Source organism: Phyllobates terribilis, unplaced genomic scaffold, assembly GCF_046119375.1.
Source record: "Phyllobates terribilis strain yellow unplaced genomic scaffold, ASM4611937v1 Scaffold_4__5_contigs__length_816908805, whole genome shotgun sequence".
Taxonomy (NCBI): Eukaryota; Metazoa; Chordata; class Amphibia; order Anura; family Dendrobatidae; genus Phyllobates; species Phyllobates terribilis.
This window is the reverse complement of record NW_027362764.1, coordinates 804,927,473-804,953,203: the sequence shown is the minus strand read 5'-3', so window position 1 is coordinate 804,953,203 and position 25,731 is coordinate 804,927,473. Positions and strand designations below refer to the sequence as shown.

General features: G+C 54.1%; 1 protein-coding gene across 1 annotated transcript in view; it reads right to left on the bottom strand.

Moving 5' to 3' along the window:
• The window catches only part of RHPN1 (rhophilin Rho GTPase binding protein 1), a 43,322-nt gene extending 26,621 nt beyond the window's left edge, over nucleotides 1-16,701 (bottom strand). The window contains exons 1-3 of the mRNA XM_073680074.1: nucleotides 16,601-16,701; nucleotides 12,653-12,745; nucleotides 2,018-2,133 (exon numbers count right to left, since the gene is read on the bottom strand). Of these exons, the coding sequence (XP_073536175.1) occupies nucleotides 2,018-2,133; nucleotides 12,653-12,730 (194 nt within the window). The 5' untranslated portion in view covers nucleotides 12,731-12,745; nucleotides 16,601-16,701. The remainder of the gene's footprint in view (nucleotides 1-2,017; nucleotides 2,134-12,652; nucleotides 12,746-16,600) is intronic.
• Nucleotides 16,702-25,731: the final 9,030 nt, after the last annotated feature.

Below are 25,731 nucleotides of genomic sequence, written 5' to 3'. Positions count from 1 at the left end.
ATCACTGTGTTATCTGTGGTGTTACATAGGACTGCAGGTGACATCTACTACATTATCTGTACTCAGAGAGTTATCACTGTGTTATCTGTGGTGTTACATAGGACTGCTGGTGACATCTACTACATTATCTGTACTCAGAGAGTTATCACTGTGTTATCTGTGGTGTTACATAGGACTGCAGGTGACATCTACTACATTATCTGTACTCAGAGAGTTATCACTGTGTTATCTGTGGTGTTACATAGGACTGCAGGTGACATCTACTACATTATCTGTACTCAGAGAGTTATCACTGTGTTATCTGTGGTGTTACATAGGACTGCAGGTGACATCTACTACATTATCTGTACTCAGAGATATCACTGTGTTATCTGTGGTGTTACATAGGACTGCAGGTAACATCTACTACATTATCTGTACTCAGAAAGTTATCACTGTTATCTGTGGTGTTACATGGGACTGCAGGTGACATCTACTACATTATCTGTACTCAGAGAGTTATCACGGTGTCATCTGTGCTGTTACATAGGACTGCAGGTGACATCTACTACATTATCTGTACTCAGAGAGTTATCACTGTGTTATCTGTGGTGTTACATAGGACTGCATGTGACATCTACTACATTATCTGTACTCAGAGAGCTATCACTGTGTTATCTGTGGTGTTACATAGGACTGCAGGTGACATCTACTACATTATCTGTACTCAGAGAGTTATCACTGTTATCTGTGGTGTTACATGGGACTGCAGGTGACATCTACTACATTATCTGTACTCAGAGAGTTATCACTGTGTTATCTGTGGTGTTACATAGGACTGCAGGTGACATCTACTACATTATCTGTACCCAGAGAGTTATCACTGTTATCTGTGGTGTTACATAGGACTGCAGGTGACATCTACTACATTATCTGTACTCAGAGAGTTATCACTGTGTTATCTGTGGTGTTACATAGGACTGCAGGTAACATCTACTACATTATCTGTACTCAGAGAGTTATCACGGTGTCATCTGTGCTGTTACATAGGACTGCAGGTGACATCTACTACATTATCTGTACTCAGAGAGTTATCACTGTGTTATCTGTGGTGTTACATAGGACTGCAGGTAACATCTACTACATTATCTGTACTCAGAGAGTTATCACTGTTATCTGTGGTGTTACATGGGACTGCAGGTGACATCTACTACATTATCTGTACCCAGAGAGTTATCACTGTTATCTGTGGTGTTACATAGGACTGCAGGTGACATCTACTACATTATCTGTACTCAGAGAGTTATCACGGTGTCATCTGTGCTGTTACATAGGACTGCAGGTGACATCTACTACATTATCTGTACTCAGAGAGTTATCACTGTGTTATCTGTGGTGTTACATAGGACTGCAGGTGACATCTACTACATTATCTGTACTCAGAGAGTTATCACTGTGTTATCTGTGGTGTTACATAGGACTGCAGGTGACATCTACTCCATTATCTGTACTCAGAGAGTTATCACTGTGTTATCTGTGGTGTTACATAGGACTGCTGGTAACGTACTGTGTGCACATCTCCCTCGTCACAATGTGTCAGCGCGGCCCATTATCCGGATAACGCTCTGAGCTGCGGCTGATGTGGATTTATTTCGGTGCGGGGAGGATTTCCCGGAGGATCAGGTGATTTATTTCGTGTTATGAGGGATAACGGAGAGATGTTGTACAGAGTTATGTAGCGGAATCAGAGGAATCCTAATGAGGGGCTGCGGATGATGAGGATATTAGGGCTTTTCTGGGCTCAGGTCGTAATAGATAAAACAATCTGCTACCTGACGGGTCACGGCCGCACCTGTCAGACCCCAGAGAATTATTTTGGGGTCTGTCTGGATTTCCCTGTTTTTTCTCTGTTGTTTTGACATAAAGAAGAAAGCAGTGCACGGGACTACTACTCCCACCATTTCAAATCTGATGGAATCACAGACACAGACTCCAGATCCCGGTAATCGGTGAGCGCCGGCGAAGTGTCAGTACTGACCGGAAGAGGTTCTCGGCTCCGGCTCTCATCCTCATCTCCTTGTTGATCTGCTGGTTGATCCGGGCCCGGCGGTGCTGGAGCTTACTGCGCTGCGTCTGGGCGAACGGGTCACATCCCTGCAGGACAGAGAATCAGGGGTGCACTGAATACGGGGGTCACACACACACACACATACAATACTGCAAAAAGAACATGTGGCCCCCAGATGACACCTGTGACTGTGCGCGTCACATAAGGGAATCAGACCCCATAAGACCTCACAGCCAGTGATTGCCCCTCTAATGACAGCACATTGTATCACATTATTTTCCTCCTATTTTAGCTTTTTGATACGTTTTTAATGGTTTTATGTATTGTCTGGAGATTATCTGACTTCTTGCTTTTTAATCCCCGATATTTTCTTTATTTTGTACAGGTTTTGTTTCACAATTGCAGCTTTTTGTGCATTATTTGCAGATTGTTTTCCTTCCCCTGATACATTAAGAGCAGATTATTTTCTAGATTAGAAATATAACATCTATACTCACAGTGCAGAAGAGACCGGCCGGTGGGGAAGTAACAACGCCTTCAAAATAGGAACGTAAAAGAGATTGTTCGGGCCTGGAGATTTGATAACTTATCTGCAGGAAAGGTCACCAGCAGCCGATCGGGGGTCCAACACCCGGAAACGTTTTTTTTTTGCTCCAGATGCATGTAAACACTTTGAATGGAGCTCAGTTTCAAGTGTAGCAGTCGCTGCCGAATCCTGCAGAGCAGTCCCGTTTTTTTTTTTTTGCATCTTTGCAGAAGTTGGCAGCGGCCGTTAAGCCTCAACATTTGGCCGCCCCTGGAACACAAAACAGCAGATGGGAGGGGGCATCAGGTGCAGGACCCCTGCCGATCTGATACTGATGACCTATACTACAGGTAAGTCACCAATACCCTGTGTCCGGACAACGACTTAATAGTTTATCTTGATCATCAACTAACAAAATGTAAAATGAAAGAAGAAAAGAGGAATGTAAATCCCCTCAGTATCTGAGGACCCCCGTCACCTCCGCTGTCAGTGTCTGGTGACCGCCTGTCACCTCCATCTCTTCTTCTCGTCTCTCGTACACTGGTTATGGAGGATCTCGGGAGGTGGTTGTACAAACATCTTGGAGACCTAACCCCAGATCTTCTGTGTATGAGGCTTGTGCGGATCCTTCTGTCTCTTCATGTGATCCCAGACAGACGGGATGATGAGAGATCAGGGCCGGTCATCACCCCCAGGACTCCTCACTGTTAATGACATTGGCTGGATGTTGGGGGTCGTTGACCAGCTGCAGAATAAATTTGGGGCTGATCAGACGCCTCCTGATGGTTTTACATGATGGAGAAGGATCTGCCTGGTTTCTCGGCATTGAGGACACCATTAATCCTGACCAAATCCACAACTCCATTTGCTGAAATGCAGCCACAGACTTGCAGTAGCCTCCACCGAGCGTCACTGCTCCTGCAGACCCTCATTATTGTGCCGCTCTCAAGCCCCCGGAACAGTCTACTTCTGTTACAGCCGAATATTTCACATTTCGCTCCTCAGTCTAGAGACCTGCTGCCTTTTTTCTGCACTGGTTCCTATGTTTTCGGGAATAGTCTTGGTCTCGTTTCCATGTAGAAGGTCTGGGGCGTTTTTGGCCACAATTCTGCCATGAAGACGACTTCTGGACGGACTTCTCTGAACATTAGATGGTGTAGCTGGCCCCACTGGTTGCTGCCAGTCCTGAGCTGATGGCACTGCTGGACATCTTCAGGGAAGTAACATGACGTGTCTCATCTGCTGCACTGTTTCCTTGGCCTCCACTGCGTCTACGGTTCTCAATGTTGCCCATTTCGTGGTGTTTCTTCAGATCTTGACCAGCACATCCTGAACCCCATCTGCTGTGAAATCTTTGTCTGGGAGACGCCTCGCTGATGCAGTGGAACTACTTTGTGTCCTGTAGCTGAACAAAGTCTCGCCCTGGTGCCTGGCCTGTGACATGACACCGTCTTCCACATCCTCACCTTTATAGCAGAGCTTGGCTGTTCCTCACCTCACGCTTTCACATTCCCTTTTTCTATACATTGTTTATTTTTCTTTTAGCTTTTTCTCTGCATTATTTGTACACGGCTGTTTATTAGCTGTAGATTAGCCTGATATATCCTTTGACTGCTTTATAGTTTTAGCTTTTTTTATAACGTAATACTTTTTACATTATACCGCTGTAAAATCAGAGAAAGTTATCAAGTCAGAGAAGACGAGACCTGGGCGATTGTCAGAGCAGAGACAGATGCGTCAGCTCCACATACAGAAATCTGCACAAAGACGCCTCTCTCCGGGAATGAATGACGTGAGCGGGGGCTTTGTGTCACATAATTGGGGGCTGAGATGTTGGGATTGTGTATGGGGAGAACAAAGGCAGAGGACAAGACAACAAAACAGTCACTTCAAAGTTAGGAGGGGTGGCCGACAGCTACTGGGGGCTTCACACAGACGGGAATGTGGGGGGCTCTGCCAGCAATAAGGAATAAACAGGGTCACTAATGAGCGCCGGTCCTATATACACCCACCACTCGGCAGTAACATCACTGTCCATGTGGCTAAACACCACAGGAGCAGCCGGAAGGAGAAGGGAGGAACGTGGCACAAGAGAGGGGGGGAGGAGGAGGAGAAGGGAGGAACGTGGCACAAGAGAGGGAGGAGGAGGAGGAGGAGGAGAAGGGAGGAACGTGGCACAAGAGAGGGAGGAGGAGGAGGAGGAGGAGAAGGGAGGAACGTGGCACAAGAGGAGGAGAAGGAGGAGGAACGTGGCACAAGAGAGGGGGGAGGAAGGAGGAGAAGGGAGGAACGTGGCACGGGAGGAGGGAGAAACGTGGCACAAGAGAGGGGGGGAGGAGGGAGGAGGGAGAAGGGAGGAACGTGGCACAAGAGAGGGGGGGAGGAGGGAGGAGGAACGTGGCACAAGAGAGGGGGGAGGGAGGAACGTGGCACGGGAGGAGGGAGGAACGTGGCACGGGAGGAGGGAGGAACGTGGCACGGGAGGAGGGAGGAACGTGGCACAAGAGAGGGGGGAGGAGGGAGGAACGTGGCACGGGAGGAGGGAGGAACGTGGCACAAGAGAGGGGGGAGGAGGGAGGAACGTGGCACGGGAGGAGGGAGGAACGTGGCACAAGAGAGGGGGGAGGAGGGAGGAACGTGGCACGGGAGGAGGGAGGAACGTGGCACAAGAGAGGGGGGGAGGAGGGAGGAACGTGGCACAAGAGAGGGGGGGAGGAGGGAGGAACGTGGCACAAGAGAAGGGGGGAGGGAGGAACGTGGCACAAGAGAGGGAGGGAGGAGGGAGGAACGTGGCACGGGAGGAGGGAGGAACGTGGCACAAGAGGGGGGAGGAGGGAGGAACGTGGCACAAGAGAGGGGGGAGGAGGGAGGAACGTGGCACAAGAGAGGGGGGGAGGAGGGAGGAACGTGGCACGGGAGGAGGGAGGAACGTGGCACAAGAGAGGGGGGGGAGGAGGGAGGAACGTGGCACGGGAGTAGGGAGGAACGTGGCACAAGAGAGGGGGGAGGAGGGAGGAACGTGGCACGGGAGGAGGGAGGAACGTGGCACAAGAGAGGGGGGAGGAGGGAGGAACGTGGCACAAGAGAGGGGGGAGGAGGGAGGAACGTGGCACGGGAGGAGGGGAGGAGGGAGGAACGTGGCACGGGAGGAGGGAGGAACGTGGCACGGGAGGAGGGAGGAACGTGGCACGGGAGGAGGGAGGAACGTGGCACGGGAGGAGGGAGGAACGTGGCACGGGAGGAGGGAGGAACGTGGCACGGGAGGAGGGAGGAACGTGGCACGGGAGGAACGTGGCACGGGAGGAGGGAGGAACGTGGCACGGGAGGAGGGAGGAACGTGGCACGGGAGGAGGGAGGAACGTGGCATGGGAGGAGAAAGGAACGTGGCACGGGAGGAGGGAGGAACGTGGCACGGGAGGAGGGAGGAACGTGGCACGGGAGGAGGGAGGAACGTGGCACAAGAGAGGGGGGAGGGAGGAACGTGGCACGGGAGGAGGGAGGAACGTGGCACGGGAGGAGGGAGGAACGTGGCACAAGAGAGGGGGGGAGGAGGGAGGAACGTGGCACAGGAGGAGGGAGGAACGTGGCACAAGAGAGGGGGGAGGAGGGAAGAACGTGGCACAAGAGAGGGGGGGAGGAGGGAGGAACGTGGCACGGGAGGAGGGAGGAGGAGGGTCCAAGAAAGATTTTAGGTCAAAAGTACAAAGAGAAAGAAAGAATAAAGAAAATGATCATTTTGTTTAGGGTCCGGTTTAACTCCTCGGGCCCCGGATTGGCAGTTTGGCCCCTGCTTTGTGTTGCTCCGTTTAGTCTTGATATAACTTTGTACATAAAACATTTCCTCGCTGTTTCTGTAGAGGTCGCCATGTCGGGGTCGCGCCTCTGTGTCGGGTTTTTCACATGTAAAACATCCATTATTATTCCTGCACCAGATCCAAAACTGCAGCAGAAGAGCCAGGAAAGCTGAAACAAGGGGCCGAAACAGCAGCGAGCGAAAACTAACAAACATGAGGAGATGGTCAGTGCAGAGACCACCGCTCCTGTGCAATGTATCAGTGCAGAGACCACCGCCCCTGTGCAATGTATCAGTGCAGAGACCACCGCCCCTGTGCAATGTATCAGTGCAGAGACCACGGCCCCTGTGCAATGTATCAGTGCAGAGACCACGGCCCCTGTGCAATGTATCAGTGCAGAGACCACGGCCCCTGTGCAATGTATCAGTGCAGAGACCACGGCCCCTGTGCAATGTATCAGTGCAGAGACCACGGCCCCTTTGCAATGTATCAGTGCAGAGACCACGGCCCCTGTGCAATGCATCAGTGCAGAGACCACGGCCCCTGTGCAATGCATCAGTGCAGAGACCACCGCCCCTGTGCAATGCATCAGTGCAGAGACCACGGCCCCTGTGCAATGCATCAGTGCAGAGACCACGGCCCCTGTGCAATGCATCAGTGCAGAGACCACGGCCCCTGTGCAATGCATCAGTGCAGAGACCACCGCCCCTGTGCAATGCATCAGTGCAGAGACCACGGCCCCTGTGCAATGCATCAGTGCAGAGACCACGGCCCCTGTGCAATACATCAGTGCAGAGACCACGGCCCCTGTGCAATGTATCAGTGCAGAGACCACGGCTCCTGTGCAATGTATCAGTGCAGAGACCACGGCCCCTGTGCAATACATCAGTGCAGAGACCACGGCCCCTGTGCAATGTATCAGTGCAGAGACCACGGCTCCTGTGCAATGTATCAGTGCAGAGACCACCGCCCCTGTGCAATGCATCAGTGCAGAGACCACGGCCCCTGTGCAATGTATCAGTGCAGAGACCACCGCCCCTGTGCAATGCATCAGTGCAGAGACCACGGCCCCTGTGCAATGCATCAGTGCAGAGACCACGGCTCCTGTGCAATGTATCAGTGCAAATAAAACAGACCCTCAGAGGTGAGAAATTTAATTCCTATTCAGAGACTGAGAAGTTGTACAGACACCAGGATGTTACTGACAGAAAACAGAGGACTCGTCCTGTTCCTGTATATAATAACTCTGCAGATATTCTCATTGTGCCGCCACATTTACAAATCACATATACTGACGAGAACTGGAGAGGTTAATGCCCCAATAATATCACCATACAGTGCGCAATACTATATGAGTGCAGCTCTGGAGTTTAATACAGGATGTAACTCAGGATCAGTAATGTAATGTATGTACACAGTGACTGCACCAGCAGAATAGTGAGTGCAGCTCTGGAGTATAATACAGGATGTAACTCAGGATCAGTAATGTAATGTATGTACACAGTGACTGCACCAGCAGAATAGTGAGTGCAGCTCTGGAGTATAATACAGGATGTAACTCAGGATCAGTAATGTAATGTATGTACACAGTGACTGCACCAGCAGAATAGTGAGTGCAGCTCTGGGGTATAATACAGGATGTAACTCAGGATCAGTAATGTAATGTATGTACACAGTGACTGCACCAGCAGAATAGTGAGTGCAGCTCTGGGGTATAATACAGGATGTAACTCAGGATCAGTAATGTAATGTATGTACACAGTGACTGCACCAGCAGAATAGTGAGTGCAGCTCTGGAGTATAATACAGGAGGTAACTCAGGATCAGTAATGTAATGTATGTACACAGTGACTGCACCAGCAGAATAGTGAGTGCAGCTCTGGAGTATAATACAGGATGTAACTCAGGATCAGTAATGTAATGTATGTACACAGTGACTGCACCAGCAGAATAGTGAGTGCAGCTCTGGAGTATAATACAGGATGTAACTCAGGATCAGTAATGTAATGTATGTACACAGTGACTGCACCAGCAGAATAGTGAGTGCAGCTCTGGAGTATAATACAGGATGTAACTCAGGATCAGTAATGTAATGTATGTACACACTGACTGCACCAGCAGAATAGTGAGTGCAGCTCTGGAGTATAATACAGGATGTAACTCAGGATCAGTAATGTAATGTATGTACACAGTGACTGCACCAGCAGAATAGTGAGTGCAGCTCTGGAGTATAATACAGGAGGTAACTCAGGATCAGTAATGTATGTACACAGTGACTGCACCAGCAGAATAGTGAGTGCAGCTCTGGAGTATAATACAGGATGTAACTCAGGATCAGTAATGTAATGTATGTACACACTGACTACACCAGCAGAATAGTGAGTGCAGCTCTGGAGTGTAATACAGGATGTAACTCAGGATCAGTAATGTAATGTATGTACACAGGGACTCCACCAGCAGAATAGTGAGTGCAGCTCTGGAGTATAATACACGGCTCAAAAAAAATAAAGGGAACACTTAAACAATAGAATATAACTCCAAGTAAATCAAACTTCTGTGAAATCAAACTGTCCACTTAAGAAGCAACACTGATTGACAATCAATCTCACATGCTGTTGTGCAAATGGAATAGACAATAGATGGAAATTATTGGCAATTATCAAGACCCACTCAATAAAGGAGTGGTTCTGCAGGTGGGGACCACAGACCACATCTCAGTACCAATGCTTTCTGGCTGATGTTTTGGTGACTTTTGAATGTTGGTTGTGCTTTCACACTCGTGGCAGCATGAGACAGACTCTACAACCCACAGAAGTTGCTCAGGTAGTGCAGCTCATCCAGGATGGCACATCAATGCGAGCTGTGGCAAGAAGGTTTGCTGTGTCTGTCAGCACAGTGTCCAGAGGCTGGAGGCGCGACCAGGAGACAGGCCAGTACACCAGGAGACGTGGAGGGGGCCGTAGGAGGGCAACAACCCAGCAGCAGGACCGCTACCTCCGCCTTTGTGCAAGGAGGAACAGGAGGAGCACTGCCAGAGCCCTGCAAAATGACCTCCAGCAGGCCACAAATGTGCATGCGTCTGCACAAACGGTTAGAAACCGACTCCATGAGGGTGGTATGAGGGCCCGACGTCCACAGATGGGGGTTGTGCTCACAGCTCAACACCGTGCAGGACGCTTGGCATTTGCCACAGAACACCAGGATTGGCAAAGTGGCCACTGGCGCCCTTTGCTCTTCACAGATGAAAGCAGGTTCACACTGAGCACATGTGACAGACGTGACAGAGTCTGGAGACGCCGTGGAGAGCGATCTGCTGCCTGCAACATCCTTCAGCATGACCGGTTTGGCAGTGGGTCAGTAATGGTGTGGGGTGGCATTGCTTTGGAGGGCCGCACAGCCCTCCATGTGCTCGCCAGAGGTAGCCTGACTGCCATTAGGTACCGAGATGAGATCCTCAGAACCCTTGTGAGACCATATGCTGGTGCGGTTGGCCCTGGGTTCCTCCTAATGCAGGACAATGCCAGACCTCATGTGGCTGGAGTGTGTCAGCAGTTCCTGCAAGATGAAGGCATTGAAGCTATGGACTGGCCCGCCCGTTCCCCAGACCTGAATCCGATTGAGCACATCTGGGACATCATGTCTCGCTCCATCCACCAATGTCACGTTGCACCACAGACTGTCCAGGAGTTGGCGGATGCTTTAGTCCAGGTCTGGGAGGAGATCCCACAGGAGACCATCTGCAACCTCATCAGGAGCATGCCCAGGCGTTGTAGGGAGGTCATACAGGCACGTGGAGGCCACACACAATACTCAGCCTCATCAGGAGCATGCCCAGGCGTTGTAGGGAGGTCATACAGGCACGTGGAGGCCACACACAACCTCATCAGGTGCATGCCCAGGCGTTGTAGGGAGGTCATACAGGCACGAGGAGGCCACACACAACCTCATCAGGTGCATGCCCAGGCGTTGTAGGGAGGTCATACAGGCACGTGGAGGCCACACACACAATACTCAGCCTCATCAGGAGCATGCCCAGGCATTGTAGGAAGGTCATACCGGCACGTGGAGGCCACACACAATACTCAGCCTCATCAGGAGCATGCACAGGCGTTGTAGGGAGGTTATACAGGAACGTGGAGGCCACACACAATACTCAGCCTCATCAGGAGCATGCCCAGGCGTTGTAGGGAGGTCATACAGGCACGTGGAGGCCACACACAATACTCAGCCTCATCAGGAGCATGCCCAGGCGTTGTAGGGAGGTCATACAGGCACGTGGAGGCCACACACAATACTCAGACTTATCAGGAGCATGCCCAGGCGTTGTAGGGAGGTCATACAGGCATGTGGAGGCCACACACAATACTCAGCCTCATCAGGAGCATGCCCAGGCGTTGTACGGAGGTTATACAGGCACGTGGAGGCCACACACAATACTCAGCCTCATCAGGAGCATGCCCAGGCGTTGTATGGAGGTCATACAGGCACGTGGAGGCCACACACAATACTCAGCCTCATCAGGAGCATGCCCAGGTGTTGTAGGGAGGTCATACAGGCACGTGGAGGCCACACACAATACTCAGCCTCATCAGGAGCATGCCCAGGCGTTGTAGGGAGGTCATACAGGCACGTGGAGGCCACACACAATACTCAGCCTCATCAGGAGCATGCCCAGGCATTGTAGGGAGGTCATACAGGCACGTGGAGGCCACACACAATACTCAGCCTCATCAGGAGCATGCCCAGGCGTTGTAGGGAGGTCATACAGGCACGTGGAGGCCGCACACAATACTCAGCCTCATCAGGAGCATGCCCAGGCGTTGTAGGGAGGTCATACAGGCACGTGGAGGCCACACACAATACTCAGCCTCATCAGGAGCATGCCCAGGCGTTGTAGGGAGGTCATACAGGCATGTGGAGGCCACACACAATACTCAGCCTCATCACGAGCATGCCCAGGCGTTGTAGGGAGGTCATACAGGCACATGGAGGACACACACAATACTCAGCCTCATCAGGAGCATGCCCAGGCGTTGTAGGGAGGTCATACAGGCACATGGAGGCCACACACAATACTCAGCCTCATCACGAGCATGCCCAGGCGTTGTAGGGAGGTCATACAGGCATGTGGAGGCCACACACAATACTCAGCCTCATCAGGAGCATGCCCAGGCGTTGTAGGGAGGTCATACAGGCACATGGAGGCCACACACAATACTCAGCCTCATCAGGAGCATGCCCAGGCATTGTAGGGAGGTCATACAGGCACGTGGAGGCCACACACAATACTCAGCCTCATCAGGAGCATGCCCAGGCGTTGTAGGGAGGTCATACAGGCACATGGAGGCCACACACAATACTCAGCCTCATCAGGAGCATGCCCAGGCATTGTAGGGAGGTCATACAGGCACGTGGAGGCCACACACAATACTCAGCCTCATCAGGAGCATGCCCAGGTGTTGTAGGGAGGTCATACAGGCACGTGGAGGCCACACACAATACTCAGCCTCATCAGGAGCATGCCCAGGTGTTGTAGGGAGGTCATACAGGCACGTGGAGGCCACACACAATACTCAGCCTCATCAGGAGCATGCCCAGGCGTTGTAGGGAGGTCATACAGGCACATGGAGGCCACACACCATACTGAGCCTCATTTTGAGTTGTTTTAAGGACATTACATCAAAGTTGGATCAGCCTGTAGTGTGCTTTTCCACTTTAATTTTGGGGGTGACTCCAAATCCAGGCCTCCATTAGTTAATAAATGTGATTTCCATTGATGATTTTTGGGTGATTTTGTTGTCAGCACATTCAACTTTATAGAGAACAAAGTATTCAATGAGAAGATTTCATTCATTCAGATCTAGGAGGGGGGGTTTCAGGGGTCCCTTTATCTTTTTGAGCAGTGTATATACCTATGTACAGTGCTTCCAGTCCATATACATGACCTGTACACCCCGCGCTCGGTGATGATATTTTTAGCGCTTCCTCCTTGAATCCCGTTATCTCGTTGGAGATAATGACTCCTTAATTAGATTTTCCAATTACACCTTAGTCAGATTATGCAGCTTTTATAAGTCTCGGGGCTTTTGCTGCACGATCAGATATTATGTGGATTCACAGGGCACCTGGGGGAGGGACCCGACGGCTGCTCATCCTGAGCTTCTGCTGCAGTGTAGACTGACACGTAACCAGTGTTACAGAGGCGGGGGCGCTGTGCACAGGTGCAGAAATATATACGGGGGAGGCGCCAAATACAAACAAGGTGGAACAGACGCGATCGCTCACCTTCCGGATGCTGCCATCAGTATCGCGGTGCGGGGGGGACAAGTCGCCATCAGCAAGGACAACCTCCATTATCTGCATCTAATAGAAGAGGCCCTGAGAGAGAGAGAGAGGCTCGTAATAGATGGGGACCAACACAGCGCACAGACCGTACATCCCCCGTACACAGAACACACGGACCGTACATCCCCCGTACACAGCACACACGGACCATACATCCCCCGTACACAGCACACAGGGACCGTACATCCCCCGTATACAGCACACAGGGACCGTACATCCCCCGTACACAGGACAGACAGTACATCCCCCGTACACAGGACACACGGACCGTACATCCCCCGTACACAGCACACACGGACCGTACATCCCCCATACACAGCACACACGGACCGTACATCCCCCGTATACAGCGCACACGGACCGTGCATCCCCCGTATACAGCGCACACGGACCGTACATCCCCCATACACAGCACACACGGACCGTACATCCCCCGTATACAGCACACACGGACCGTACATCCCCCGTACACAGCACACACGGACCGTACATCCCCCATACACAGCACACACGGACCGTACATCCCCCGTATACAGCGCACATGGACCGTACATCCCCCGTACACAGGACAGACAGTACATCCCCCATACACAGCACACACGGACCGTACATCCCCCGCATATAGCGCACACGGACCGTACATCCCCCGTACACAGGACAGACAGTACATCCCCCGTACACAGCACACACGGACCGTACATCCCCCATACACAGCACAGACCGTACATCCCCCGTATACAGCGCACACGGACCGTACATCCCCCGTATACAGCGCACACGGACCGTACATCCCCCGTATACAGCGCACACGGACCGTACATCCCCCGTATACAGCGCACACGGACGGTACATCCCCCATACACAGCACACACGGACCGTACATCCCCCATACACAGCACACACGGACCGTACATCCCCCATACACAGCACACACGGACCGTACATCCCCCATACACAGCACACACGGACCGTACATCCCCCATACACAGCACACACGGACCGTACATCCCCCATACACAGCGCACACGGACCGTACATCCCCCGTATACAGCGCACACGGACCGTACATCCCCCGTACACAGGACAGACAGTACATCCCCCGTACACAGCGCACACGGACCGTACATCCCCCATACACAGCACACACGGACCGTACATCCCCGTACACACGGACCGTACATCCCCCGTACACAGCACACACGGACCGTACATCCCCCGTACACAGCACACACGGATCGTACATCCCCCGTACACAGCACACACGGACCGTACATCCCCCGTACACAGCGCACACGGACCGTACATCCCCCGTACACAGCGCACACGGACCGTACATCCCCCGTACACAGCGCACACGGACCGTACATCCCCCGTACACAGCGCACACGGACCGTACATCCCCCGTACACAGCGCACACGGACCGTACATCCCCCGTACACAGCGCACACGGACCGTACATCCCCCGTACACAGCGCACACGGACCGTACATCCCCCGTACACAGCGCACACGGACCGTACATCCCCCGTACACAGCGCACACGGACCGTACATCCCCCGTACACAGCGCACACGGACCGTACATCCCCCGTACACAGCGCACACGGACCGTACATCCCCCGTACACAGCGCACACGGACCGTACATCCCCCGTACACAGCGCACACGGACCGTACATCCCCCGTACACAGCGCACACGGACCGTACATCCCCCGTACACAGCGCACACGGACCGTACATCCCCCGTACACAGCGCACACGGACCGTACATCCCCCGTACACAGCGCACACGGACCGTACATCCCCCGTACACAGCGCACACGGACCGTACATCCCCCGTACACAGCGCACACGGACCGTACATCCCCCGTACACAGCGCACACGGACCGTACATCCCCCGTACACAGCGCACACGGACCGTACATCCCCCGTACACAGCGCACACGGACCGTACATCCCCCGTACACAGCGCACACGGACCGTACATCCCCCGTACACAGCGCACACGGACCGTACATCCCCCGTACACAGCGCACACGGACCGTACATCCCCCGTATACAGAGAAACACGGACCGTACATCCCCCCGTATACAGAGAAACACGGACCGTACATCCCCCGTACACAGGACAGACCGTACATCCCCCGTACACAGGACAGACCGTACATCCCCCGTACACAGCGCACACGGACCGTACATCCCCCGTACACAGCGCACACGGACCGTACATCCCCCGTATACATCGCACACGGACCGTACATCCCCCGTATACAGCGCACACGGACCGTACATCCCCCGTATACAGCACACACGGACCGTACATCCCCTGTACACAAGGACCGTACATCCCCCATACACAGCGCACACGGACCGTACATCCCCCGTACACAGCACACACGGACCGTACATCCCCCGTACACAGCACACACGGACCGTACATCCCCCGTACACAGCGCACACGGACCGTACATCCCCCGTACACAGCACACACGGACCGTACATCTCCCGTATATATCACACACGGACCGTACATCCCCCGTATACAGCGCACACGGACCGTACATCCCCCGTACACAGCGCACACGGACCGTACATCCCCCATACACAGCACACACGGACCGTACATCCCCCGTACACACGGACCGTACATCCCCCATACACAGCGCACACGGACCGTACATCCCCCGTACACAGCACACACGGACCGTACATCCCCCGTACACAGCACACACGGACCGTACATCCCCCGTACACAGCACACACGGACCGTACATCCCCCGTACACAGCGCACACGGACCGTACATCCCCCGTACACAGCGCACACGGACCGTACATCCCCCGTACACAGCGCACACGGACCGTACATCCCCCGTACACAGCGCACACGGACCGTACATCCCCCGTACACAGCGCACACGGACCGTACATCCCCCGTACACAGCGCACACGGACCGTACATCCCCCGTACACAGCGCACACGGACCGTACATCCCCCGTACACAGCGCACACGGACCGTACATCCCCCGTACACAGCGCACACGGACCGTACATCCCCCGTACACAGCGCACACGGACCGTACATCCCCCGTACACAGCGCACACGGACCGTACATCCCCCGTACACAGCGCACACGGACCGTACATCCCCCGTACACAGCGCACACGGACCGTACATCCCCCGTACACAGCGCACACGGACCGTACATCCCCCATACACAGCGCACACGGACCGTACATCCCCCGTATACATCACACACGGACCGTACATCCCCCGTATACAGCGCACACGGACCGTACATCCCCCGTATACAGCGCACACGGACCGTACATCCCCCATACACAGCGCACACGGACCGTACATCCCCCATACACAGCGCACACGGACCGTACATCCCCCATACACAGCGCACACGGACCGTACATCCCCCGTATACAGCGCACACGGACCGTACATCCCCCGTATACAGCGCACACGGACCGTACATCCCCCGTATACAGCGCACACGGACCGTACATCCCCCGTATACATCACACACGGACCGTACATCCTCCGTATACAGCGCACACGGACCGTACATCCCCCGTATACAGCGCACACGGACCGTACATCCCCGTATACAGCGCACACGGACCGTACATCCCCCGTATACAGCGCACACGGACCGTACATCCCCCGTATACAGCGCACACGGACCGTACATCCCCCGTACACAGCGCACACGGACCGTACATCCCCCGTATACAGCGCACACGGACCGTACATCCCCCGTACACAGCGCACACGGACCGTACATCCCCCGTACACAGCGCACACGGACCGTACATCCCCCGTACACAGCGCACACGGACCGTACATCCCCCGTACACGGCGCAGCCCCGGTCGCACCTCCGCTCCCGCTTTCTCCGGTGTCTCCGCTCTTCGCTCTTCATGTGTCCATACAATACGGTGAGGGGCGGGGCGAAAACTATGCGGTTACGTCATTCTCCTGTCTCCACCAATCGAATCGACCATCACCAACCGCCAGAACCAATCAGCGATAGATAGGCGGGGCTTAGGAGACAGCGCTGAGGTTTACAGCGGACCCGGTCTCCCTGGCAACGGGAGGATTGGAACTCTTGGGGGCGGGGTTTGGAGCAGCAATAATAAAATTACAACCGAGTGTTGAGGGCGTAAGGCTTCCATCTACTGGATGAATGCGGTAGTGCAGGGTTACAGGCGGTGAGAGCTGGGTGTAAGGCTGCCATCTACTGGAACAATTTGGTAGTGCAAGGTAACAGATTATAATAGCTGGGTAACGCTGTCATCTGCTGGAGGAATTCGGTAGTGCATGGTAAGAGGTGGAGAGAGTAAGTCTGCCATCTACTGGAGAGGCGCGGTAGTAGTGCTGGGTAAAAGGCGCAAAGAGCCGTGTAAGGCTGCCATCTACTGGAGGAGAGCGGTAGTGCAGGGTAAAAGGTGGTGAGAGCCGTGTAAGGCTGCCATCTACTGGAGGAGAGCGGTAAGTGCAGGGTAACAGGTGGTGAGAGCCGTGTAAGGCTGCCATCTACTGGAGCAGTGCGGTAGTGCAGGGTAACAGGTGGTGAGAGCCGTGTATGTCTGCCATCTACTGGAGCAGTGAGGTAGTTCAGGGTAACAGGTGGTGAGAGCCGTGTAAGGCTGCCATCTACTGGAGCAGTGAGGTAGTTCAGGGTAACAGGTGGTGAGAGCCGTGTAAGGCTGCCATCTACTGGAGAGGCGCGGTAGTGCAGGGTAACAGGTGGTGAGAGCCATGTAAGGCTGCCATCTACTGGAGCAGAGCGGTAGTGCAGGGTAACAGGTGGTGAGAGCCGTGTAAGGCTGCCATCTACTGGAGCAGTGCGGTAGTGCAGGGTAACAGGTGGTGAGAGCCATGTAAGGCTGCCATCTACTGGAGCAGAGCGGTAGTGCAGGGTAAAGGGTGGTGAGAGCCGTGTAAGGCTGCCATCTACTGGAGCAGTGAGGTAGTGCAGGGTAACAGGTGGTGAGAGCCATGTAAGGCTGCCATTTACTGGAGCAGAGCGGTAGTGCAGGGTAACAAGTGGTGAGAGCTGTGTAAGGCTGCCATCTACTGGAGCAGTGAGGTAGTTCAGGGTAACAGGTGGTGAGAGCCGTGTAAGGCTGCCATCTACTGGAGTAAGTGTGGTATTGCAGGGTAACAGGTGGTGAGAGCCGTGTAAGGCTGCCATCTACTGGAGCAGTGAGGTAGTTCAGGGTAACAGGTGGTGAGAGCCGTGTAAGGCTGCCATCTACTGGAGGAAGTGTGGTATTGCAGGGTAACAGGTGGTGAGAGCCGTGTAAGGCTGCCATCTACTGGAGGAAGTGTGGTATTGCAGGGTAACAGGTGGTGAGAGCCGTGTAAGGCTGCCATCTACTGGAGCAGTGAGGTAGTGCAGGGTAACAGGTGGTGAGAGCCGTGTAAGGCTGCCATCTACTGGAGGAAGTGTGGTATTGCAGGGTAACAGGTGGTGAGAGCCGTGTAAGGCTGCCATCTACTGGAGCAGTGAGGTAGTTCAGGGTAACAGGTGGTGAGAGCCGTGTAAGGCTGCCATCTACTGGAGGAGAGCGGTAGTGCAGGCTAACAGGTGGTGAGAGCCGTGTAAGGCTGCCATCTACTGGAGCAGTGAGGTAGTGCAGGGTAACAGGTGGTGAGAGCCGTGTAAGGCTGCCATCTACTGGAGGAGAGCGGTAGTGCAGGCTAACAGGTGGTGAGAGCCGTGTAAGGCTGCCATCTACTGGAGCAGTGAGGTAGTGCAGGGTAACAGGTGGTGAGAGCCGTGTAAGGCTGCCATCTACTGGAGCAGTGAGGTAGTTCAGGGTAACAGGTGGTGAGAGCCGTGTAAGGCTGCCATCTACAGGAGGAGTGTGGTAGTGCAGGGTAACAGGTGGTGAGAGCCGTGTAAGGCTGCCATCTACTGGAGGAGAGCGGTAGTGCAGGCTAACAGGTGGTGAGAGCCGTGTAAGGCTGCCATCTACTGGAGCAGTGAGGTAGTTCAGGGTAACAGGTGGGTGAGAGCCGTGTAAGGCTGCCATCTACTGGAGCAGTGAGGTAATGCAGGTAACAGGTGGTGAGAACCGTGTAAGGATGCCATCTACTGGAGCAGAGCGGTAGTGCAGGGTAACAGGTGGTGAGAGCCGTGTAAGGCTGCCATCTACTGGAGCAGTGCGGTAGTGCAGGGTAACAGGTGGTGAGAGCCATGTAAGGCTGCCATCTACTGGAGCAGTGCGGTAGTGCAGGGTAACAGGTGGTGAGAGCCATGTAAGGCTGCCATCTACTGGAGCAGAGCGGTAGTGCAGGGTAACAGGTGGTGAGAGCCGTGTAAGGCTGCCATCTACTGGAGCAAAGCGGTAGTGCAGGGTAACAGGTGGAGAGAGCCGTGTAAGGCTGCCATCTACTGGAGCAGAGCGGTAGTGCAGGGTAAAAGGTGGTGAGAGCCGTGTAAGGCTGCCATCTACTGGAGCAGTGAGGTAGTGCAGGGTAACAGGTGGTGAGAGCCATGTAAGGCTGCCATTTACTGGAGCAGAGCGGTAGTGCAGGGTAACAAGTGGTGAGAGCTGTGTAAGGCTGCCATCTACTGGAGCAGTGAGGTAGTTCAGGGTAACAGGTGGTGAGAGCCGTGTAAGGCTGCCATCTACTGGAGTAAGTGTGGTATTGCAGGGTAACAGGTGGTGAGAGCCGTGTAAGGCTGCCATCTACTGGAGGAAGTGTGGTATTGCAGGGTAACAGGTGGTGAGTGCCGTGTAAGGCTGCCATCTACTGGAGCAGTGAGGTAGTGCAGGGTAACAGGTGGTGAGAGCCGTGTAAGGCTGCCATCTACTGGAGGAAGTGTGGTATTGCAGGGTAACAGGTGGTGAGAGCCGTGTAAGGCTGCCATCTACAGGAGGAGTGTGGTAGTGCAGGGTAACAGGTGGTGAGAGCCGTGTAAGGCTGCCATCTACTGGAGGAGAGCGGTAGTGCAGGCTAACAGGTGGTGAGAGCCGTGTAAGGCTGCCATCTACTGGAGCAGTGAGGTAGTTCAGGGTAACAGGTGGGTGAGAGCCGTGTAAGGCTGCCATCTACTGGAGCAGTGAGGTAATGCAGGTAACAGGTGGTGAGAACCGTGTAAGGCTGCCATCTACTGGAGCAGAGCGGTAGTGCAGGGTAACAGGTGGTGAGAGCTGTGTAAGGCTGCCATCTACTGGAGCAGTGAGGTAGTTCAGGGTAACAGGTGGTGAGAGCCGTGTAAGGCTGCCGTCTACTGGAGCAGTGAGGTAGTGCAGGTAACAGGTGGTGAGAGCCGTGTAAGGCTGCCATCTACTGGAGCAGTGCGGTAGTTCAGGGTAACAGGTGGGTGAGAGCCGTGTAAGGCTGCCATCTACTGGAGAGGCACGGTAGTAGTGCTGGGTAACAGGCGGTAAGAGCTGGGTAACGCTGCCATCTACTGGAGCAGTGAGGTAGTTCAGGGTAACAGGTGGTGAGAGCCGTGTAAGGCTGCCATCTACTGGAGCAGAGCGGTAGTGCAGGGTAACAGATGGTGAGAGCCGTGTAAGGCTGCCATCTACTGGAGTAGAGCGGTAGTGCAGGGTAACAGGCGGTGTGAGCCGTGTAAGGCTGCCATCTACTGGAGAGGCACGGTAGTAGTTCAGGGTAACAGGTGGTGAGAGCCGTGTAACGCTGCAATCTACTGGAGCAGTGAGGTAGTGCAGGGTAACAGGTGGTGAGAGCCGTGTAAGGCTGCCATCTACTGGAGTAGTATGGTAGTTCAGGGTAACAGGTGGTGAGAGCCGTGTAAGGCTGCCATCTACTGGAACAATTTGGTAGTGCAGGGTAACAGATTATAATGGCTGGGTAACGCTGCCATCTGCTGGAGGATTTCAATAGTGCATGGTAAGAGGTGGATAGAGTGTAAGGCTGCCATCTACTGGAGCAGTGTGGTAGTTCAGGGTAACAGGTGGTGAGAGCCGTGTAAGGCTGCCATCTACTGGAGCAGTGAGGTAGTTCAGGGTAACAGGCGGTGAGAGCTCTGTAACGCTGCCATCTACAGGAGGAGTGTGGTAGTTCAGGGTAAAAGGAATGAAAGCAGTGTCAGGCTTCCATCTACTGGAGAATAGTGGTAGTGCAGGGTAACAGGTGTGAGAGCCATGTAAGGCTGCAATCTACTGAAGGAATTCAGTAGTGCAGGTTAACAGGTGCAGATAGTGTAAGGCTGCCATCTACTGGAGTAGTGCGGGGTAACAGGTGGTGAGAGCAGTGTCAGGCTGCAATCTACAGTCATGGCCAAAAGTATTGAGAATGAGACAAATAGTAATTTTTCCAAAGTTTACTGCTTCATTTTTTGTAATGGCAATTTGCATATACTCCTGAATGTCAAAGAGTGATCAGCTTAACAGCAATTACTGTACTTGCAAAGTCAATATTTGCCCTGAAAATGAACTTTAACCCCCAAAACACACTTCAACATCATTGCAGTCCTGCCTTAAAAGGAGCAGCTAACATCGTTTTAGTGATTGATCCATTAACACAGGTGTGGGTGTTGATGAGGTCAGGGCTGGCGATCAATCAGTCATGATTAAGTAAGAATGACATCACTGGACACTTTAAAAGGAGGCTGGTTCTTGGTATCATTGTTTCTCTTCAGTTAACCATGGTTATCTCTAAAGAAACACGTGCAGCCATCATTGCACTGCACAGAAATGGCCTAACAGGGAAGAGTATCGCAGCTACAAAGATTGCACCTCAGTCAACAATCTATCGCATCATCAAGAACTTCAAGGAGAGAGCTTCCATTGTTGTCAAAAAGGCTCCAGGGCGCCCAAGAAAGACCAGCAAGCGCCAGGACCGTATCTTAAAACTGTTTCAGCTGCGGGATGGGACTACCAGCAGTGCCGAGCTTGCTCAGGAATGGCAGCAGGCTGGTGTGAGTGCTTTTGCACGCACTGTGAGGCGGAGACTCTTTGAGCAAGGGCTGGTTTCAAGGAGGGCAGCAAAGAAGCCACTTCTCTCCAGAAAAAACATCAGGGACCGACTGATATTCTGCAAAAGGTACAGGGAGTGGACTGCTGAGGACTGGGGCAAAGTCATTTTCTCTGATGAATCCCCTTTTCGATTGTTTGGGACATCTGGAAAACAGCTTATTCGGAGAAGAAGAGGTGAGCGCTACCAGCAGTCTTGTCTCATGCCAACTGTAAAGCATCCTGAAACCATTCATGTGTGGGGTTGCTTCTCAGCCAAGGGAATCGGCTCACTCACAGTCTTGCCTAAAAACACAGCCATGAATAAAGAATGGTACCAGAATGTCCTCCAAGAGCAACTTCTCCCAACCGTCCAAGAGCAGTTTGGCGCCCAACAATGCCTTTTCCAGCATGATGGAGCACCTTGCCATAAAGCAAAGGTGATAACTAAATGGCTCATGGAACAAAACATAGAGATTTTGGGCCCATGGCCTGGAAACTCCCCAGATCTTAATCCCATTGAGAACTTGTGGTCAATCATGAAGAGACGGGTGGACAAACAAAAACCAACAAATTCTGGCAAAATGCAAGCACTGATTATGCAAGAATGGACTGCTATCAGTCAGGATTTGGTCTGACCAGAGGCCAGCAGATCATGGGAAAATATCATTTTGGTGTCATTCTCAAAACTTTTGGCCATGACTGTACTGGAGTAGTGTGGTAGTTTAGGGTACCAGGTGGTGATTAATGGATGTCAGGCTGCCATATACTGGAGAAATGATGTAGTGCGGGGTCACAGGTCTGAGAGCTGGACATAAGGCTGCTGTCTACTGGAACAGAGCAGCAGTGCAGAGTAACAGGTGGTGTGAGCTGTGTAATTCTGTCATCTACTGGAGCAGTGTGGTAGTGCAGGTAACAGGTAGTGTGAGCTGTGTAATTCTGTCATCTACTGGAGCAGTGTGGTAGTGCAGGTAACAGGTGGTGAGAGCTGTTTGAGGCTGCCATCTACTGGAGCAGTGTGGTAGTGCAGGTAGCAGGTGGTGTGAGCTGTGTAATTCTGTCATCTACTGGAGCAGTGCGGTAGTGCAGGGCCAAAACCTTTTATTTTTCAGTTGACATTGCTTTATTTTTAAAGGAGAAATATAGATGGATTATATTCTTCAATTTTGCAAAAATAAAAATATTTTGTAGTATATTTTGGGGACTTGAACATGCTTCTATATACTCCAATTCTACAGTATAAAGAGAAGTTTATGTTCTCCTGTCCTGCAGCTGCAGACCATGATGGCAGCTCTCAGGAGCCCCCCACTGCCGTGTCAACTAATCGGCCCCCGTACACCAGCAGTCCATATAAATTTCGTTGTCAGCAGCGATGGGTGTAAGAGAGCCGTCTTATGGCAGGTGGTGCGGGCTCCGCTCCTGAGTCTGCTGCACACATTCACACCTTACGTAGGATGTACTATTATATCCCTTGTTGGGAAAGGGTTAATTATGGGGCGTCTATAAAATCGCAACCTCCTAATGTTCCCGAAGGAAAGATTCTAAGTGACCACTTGTGACTGGCTAAGAAAGATAACATGACACGGGGCAGCGCCCCCCCCATACATATCACCAGACACGGGGCAGCGCCGCCCTCATACACATCACCAGACACGGGGCAGCGCCGCCCTCATACACATCACCAGACACGGTGCAGCGCCGCCCTCATACACATCACCAGACACGGGGCAGCGCCGCCCTCATACACATCACCAGACACGGTGCAGCGCCGCCCTCATACACATCACCAGACACGGGGCAGCGCCGCCCTCATACACATCACCAGACACGGGGCAGCGCCACCCTCATACACATCACCAGACACGGGGCAGCGCCGCCCTCATACACATCACCAGACACGGGGCAGCGCCGCCCTCATACACATCACCAGACACGGGGCAGCGCCGCCCTCATACACAGGGCAGCGCCGCCCTCATACACATCACCAGACACGGGGCAGCGCCGCCCTCATACACATCACCAGACACGGGGCAGCGCCGCCCTCATACACATCACCAGACACGGGGCAGCGCCGCCCTCATACACATCACCAGACACGGGGCAGCGCCGCCCTCATACACATCACCAGACACGGGGCAGCGCCGCCCTCATACACGGGGCAGCGCCGCCCTCATACACGGGGCAGCGCCGCCCTCATACACATCACCAGACACGGGGCAGCGCCGCCCTCATACACGGGGCAGCGCCGCCCCCATACACATCACCAGACACGGGGCAGCGCCACCCCCATACACATCACCAGACACGGGGCAGCGCCCCCCTCATACACATCACCAGACACGGGGCAGCGCCCCCCTCATACACATCACCAGACACGGGGCAGCGCCCCCCTCATACACATCACCAGACACGGGGCAGCGCCCCCCTCATACACATCACCAGACACGGGGCAGCGCCGCCCTCATACACATCACCAGACACGGGGCAGCGCCGCCCTCATACACATCACCAGACACGGGGCAGCGCCGCCCTCATACACATCACCAGACACGGGGCACCGCCCCCCATACACATCACCAGACACGGGGCACCGCCCCCCATACACATCACCAGACACGGGGCACCGCCCCCCTCATACACATCACCAGACACGGGGCACCGCCCCCCTCATACGCATCACCAGACACGGGGCACCGCCCACCATACACATCACCAGACACGGGGCACCGCACCCCTCATACACATCACCAGACACGGGGCACCGCCCCCCTCATACGCATCACCAGACACGGGGCACCGCCCCCCATACACATCACCAGACACGGGGCACCGCACCCCTCATACACATCACCAGACACGGGGCACCGCCCCCCTCATACACATCACCAGACACGGGGCAGCGCCGCCCTCATACACATCACCAGACACGGGGCAGCGCCGCCCTCATACACATCACCAGACACGGGGCACCGCCCCCCTCATACACATCACCAGACACGGGGCACCGCCCCCCTCATACACATCACCAGACACGGGGCAGCGCCCCCCTCATACACATCACCAGACACGGGGCAGCGCCCCCCCCCATACACATCACCAGACACGGGGCACCGCCCCCCATATACACATCACCAGACACGGGGCACCGCCCCCCATATACACATCACCAGACACGGGGCGCTGCCTCCCCCCATACACATCACCAGACACGGGGCGCTGCCTCCCCCCATACACATCACCAGACACGGGGCGCTGCCTCCCCCCATACACATCACCAGACACGGGGCGCTGCCTCCCCCCATACACATCACCAGACACGGGGCGGCCCCCCATACACATCACCAGACACGGGGCGGCCCCCCATACACATCACCAGACACGGGGCGGCCCCCCATACACATCACCAGACACGGGGCGGCCCCCCATACACATCACCAGACTCGGTGCGGCCCCCCATACACATCACCAGACATGGGCCGCTGCCTCCCCCCATACACATCACCAGACACGGGGCGGCCCCCCATACACATCACCAGACATGGGCCGCTGCCTCCCCCCATACACATCACCAGACACGGGGCGGCCCCCCATACACATCACCAGACACGGGGCGGCCCCCCATACACATCACCAGACACGGGGCGGCCCCCCATACACATCACCAGACATGGGCCGCTGCCTCCCCCCATACACATCACCAGACACGGGGCGGCCCCCCATACACATCACCAGACATGGGCCGCTGCCTCCCCCCATACACATCACCAGACACGGGGCGGCCAATCTGTTACCAGCTGTGCTGTGGATCCTTGGTGATAATCTGTCCTTCACTCCCCCTCCCCGGGTCCAGCACAGTCTCCGCCGTGGTCTCTGTTATTGTCTGCAGTGCGGATATCATGTTGACAGCGCTGCAGCCAGTCAGTGCACTCAGCGGCTCCCAATTTGACGGCTGTTATTTGCTGTAGCGCTGTCCACAATATCAGACGGGTTGCAGCGTCGGAGGCTCGGTACTGGACCACTGGACCTGGGGAGGGTGAGATGGTTTTTTATTTTGATGCCCTAATCTTAGG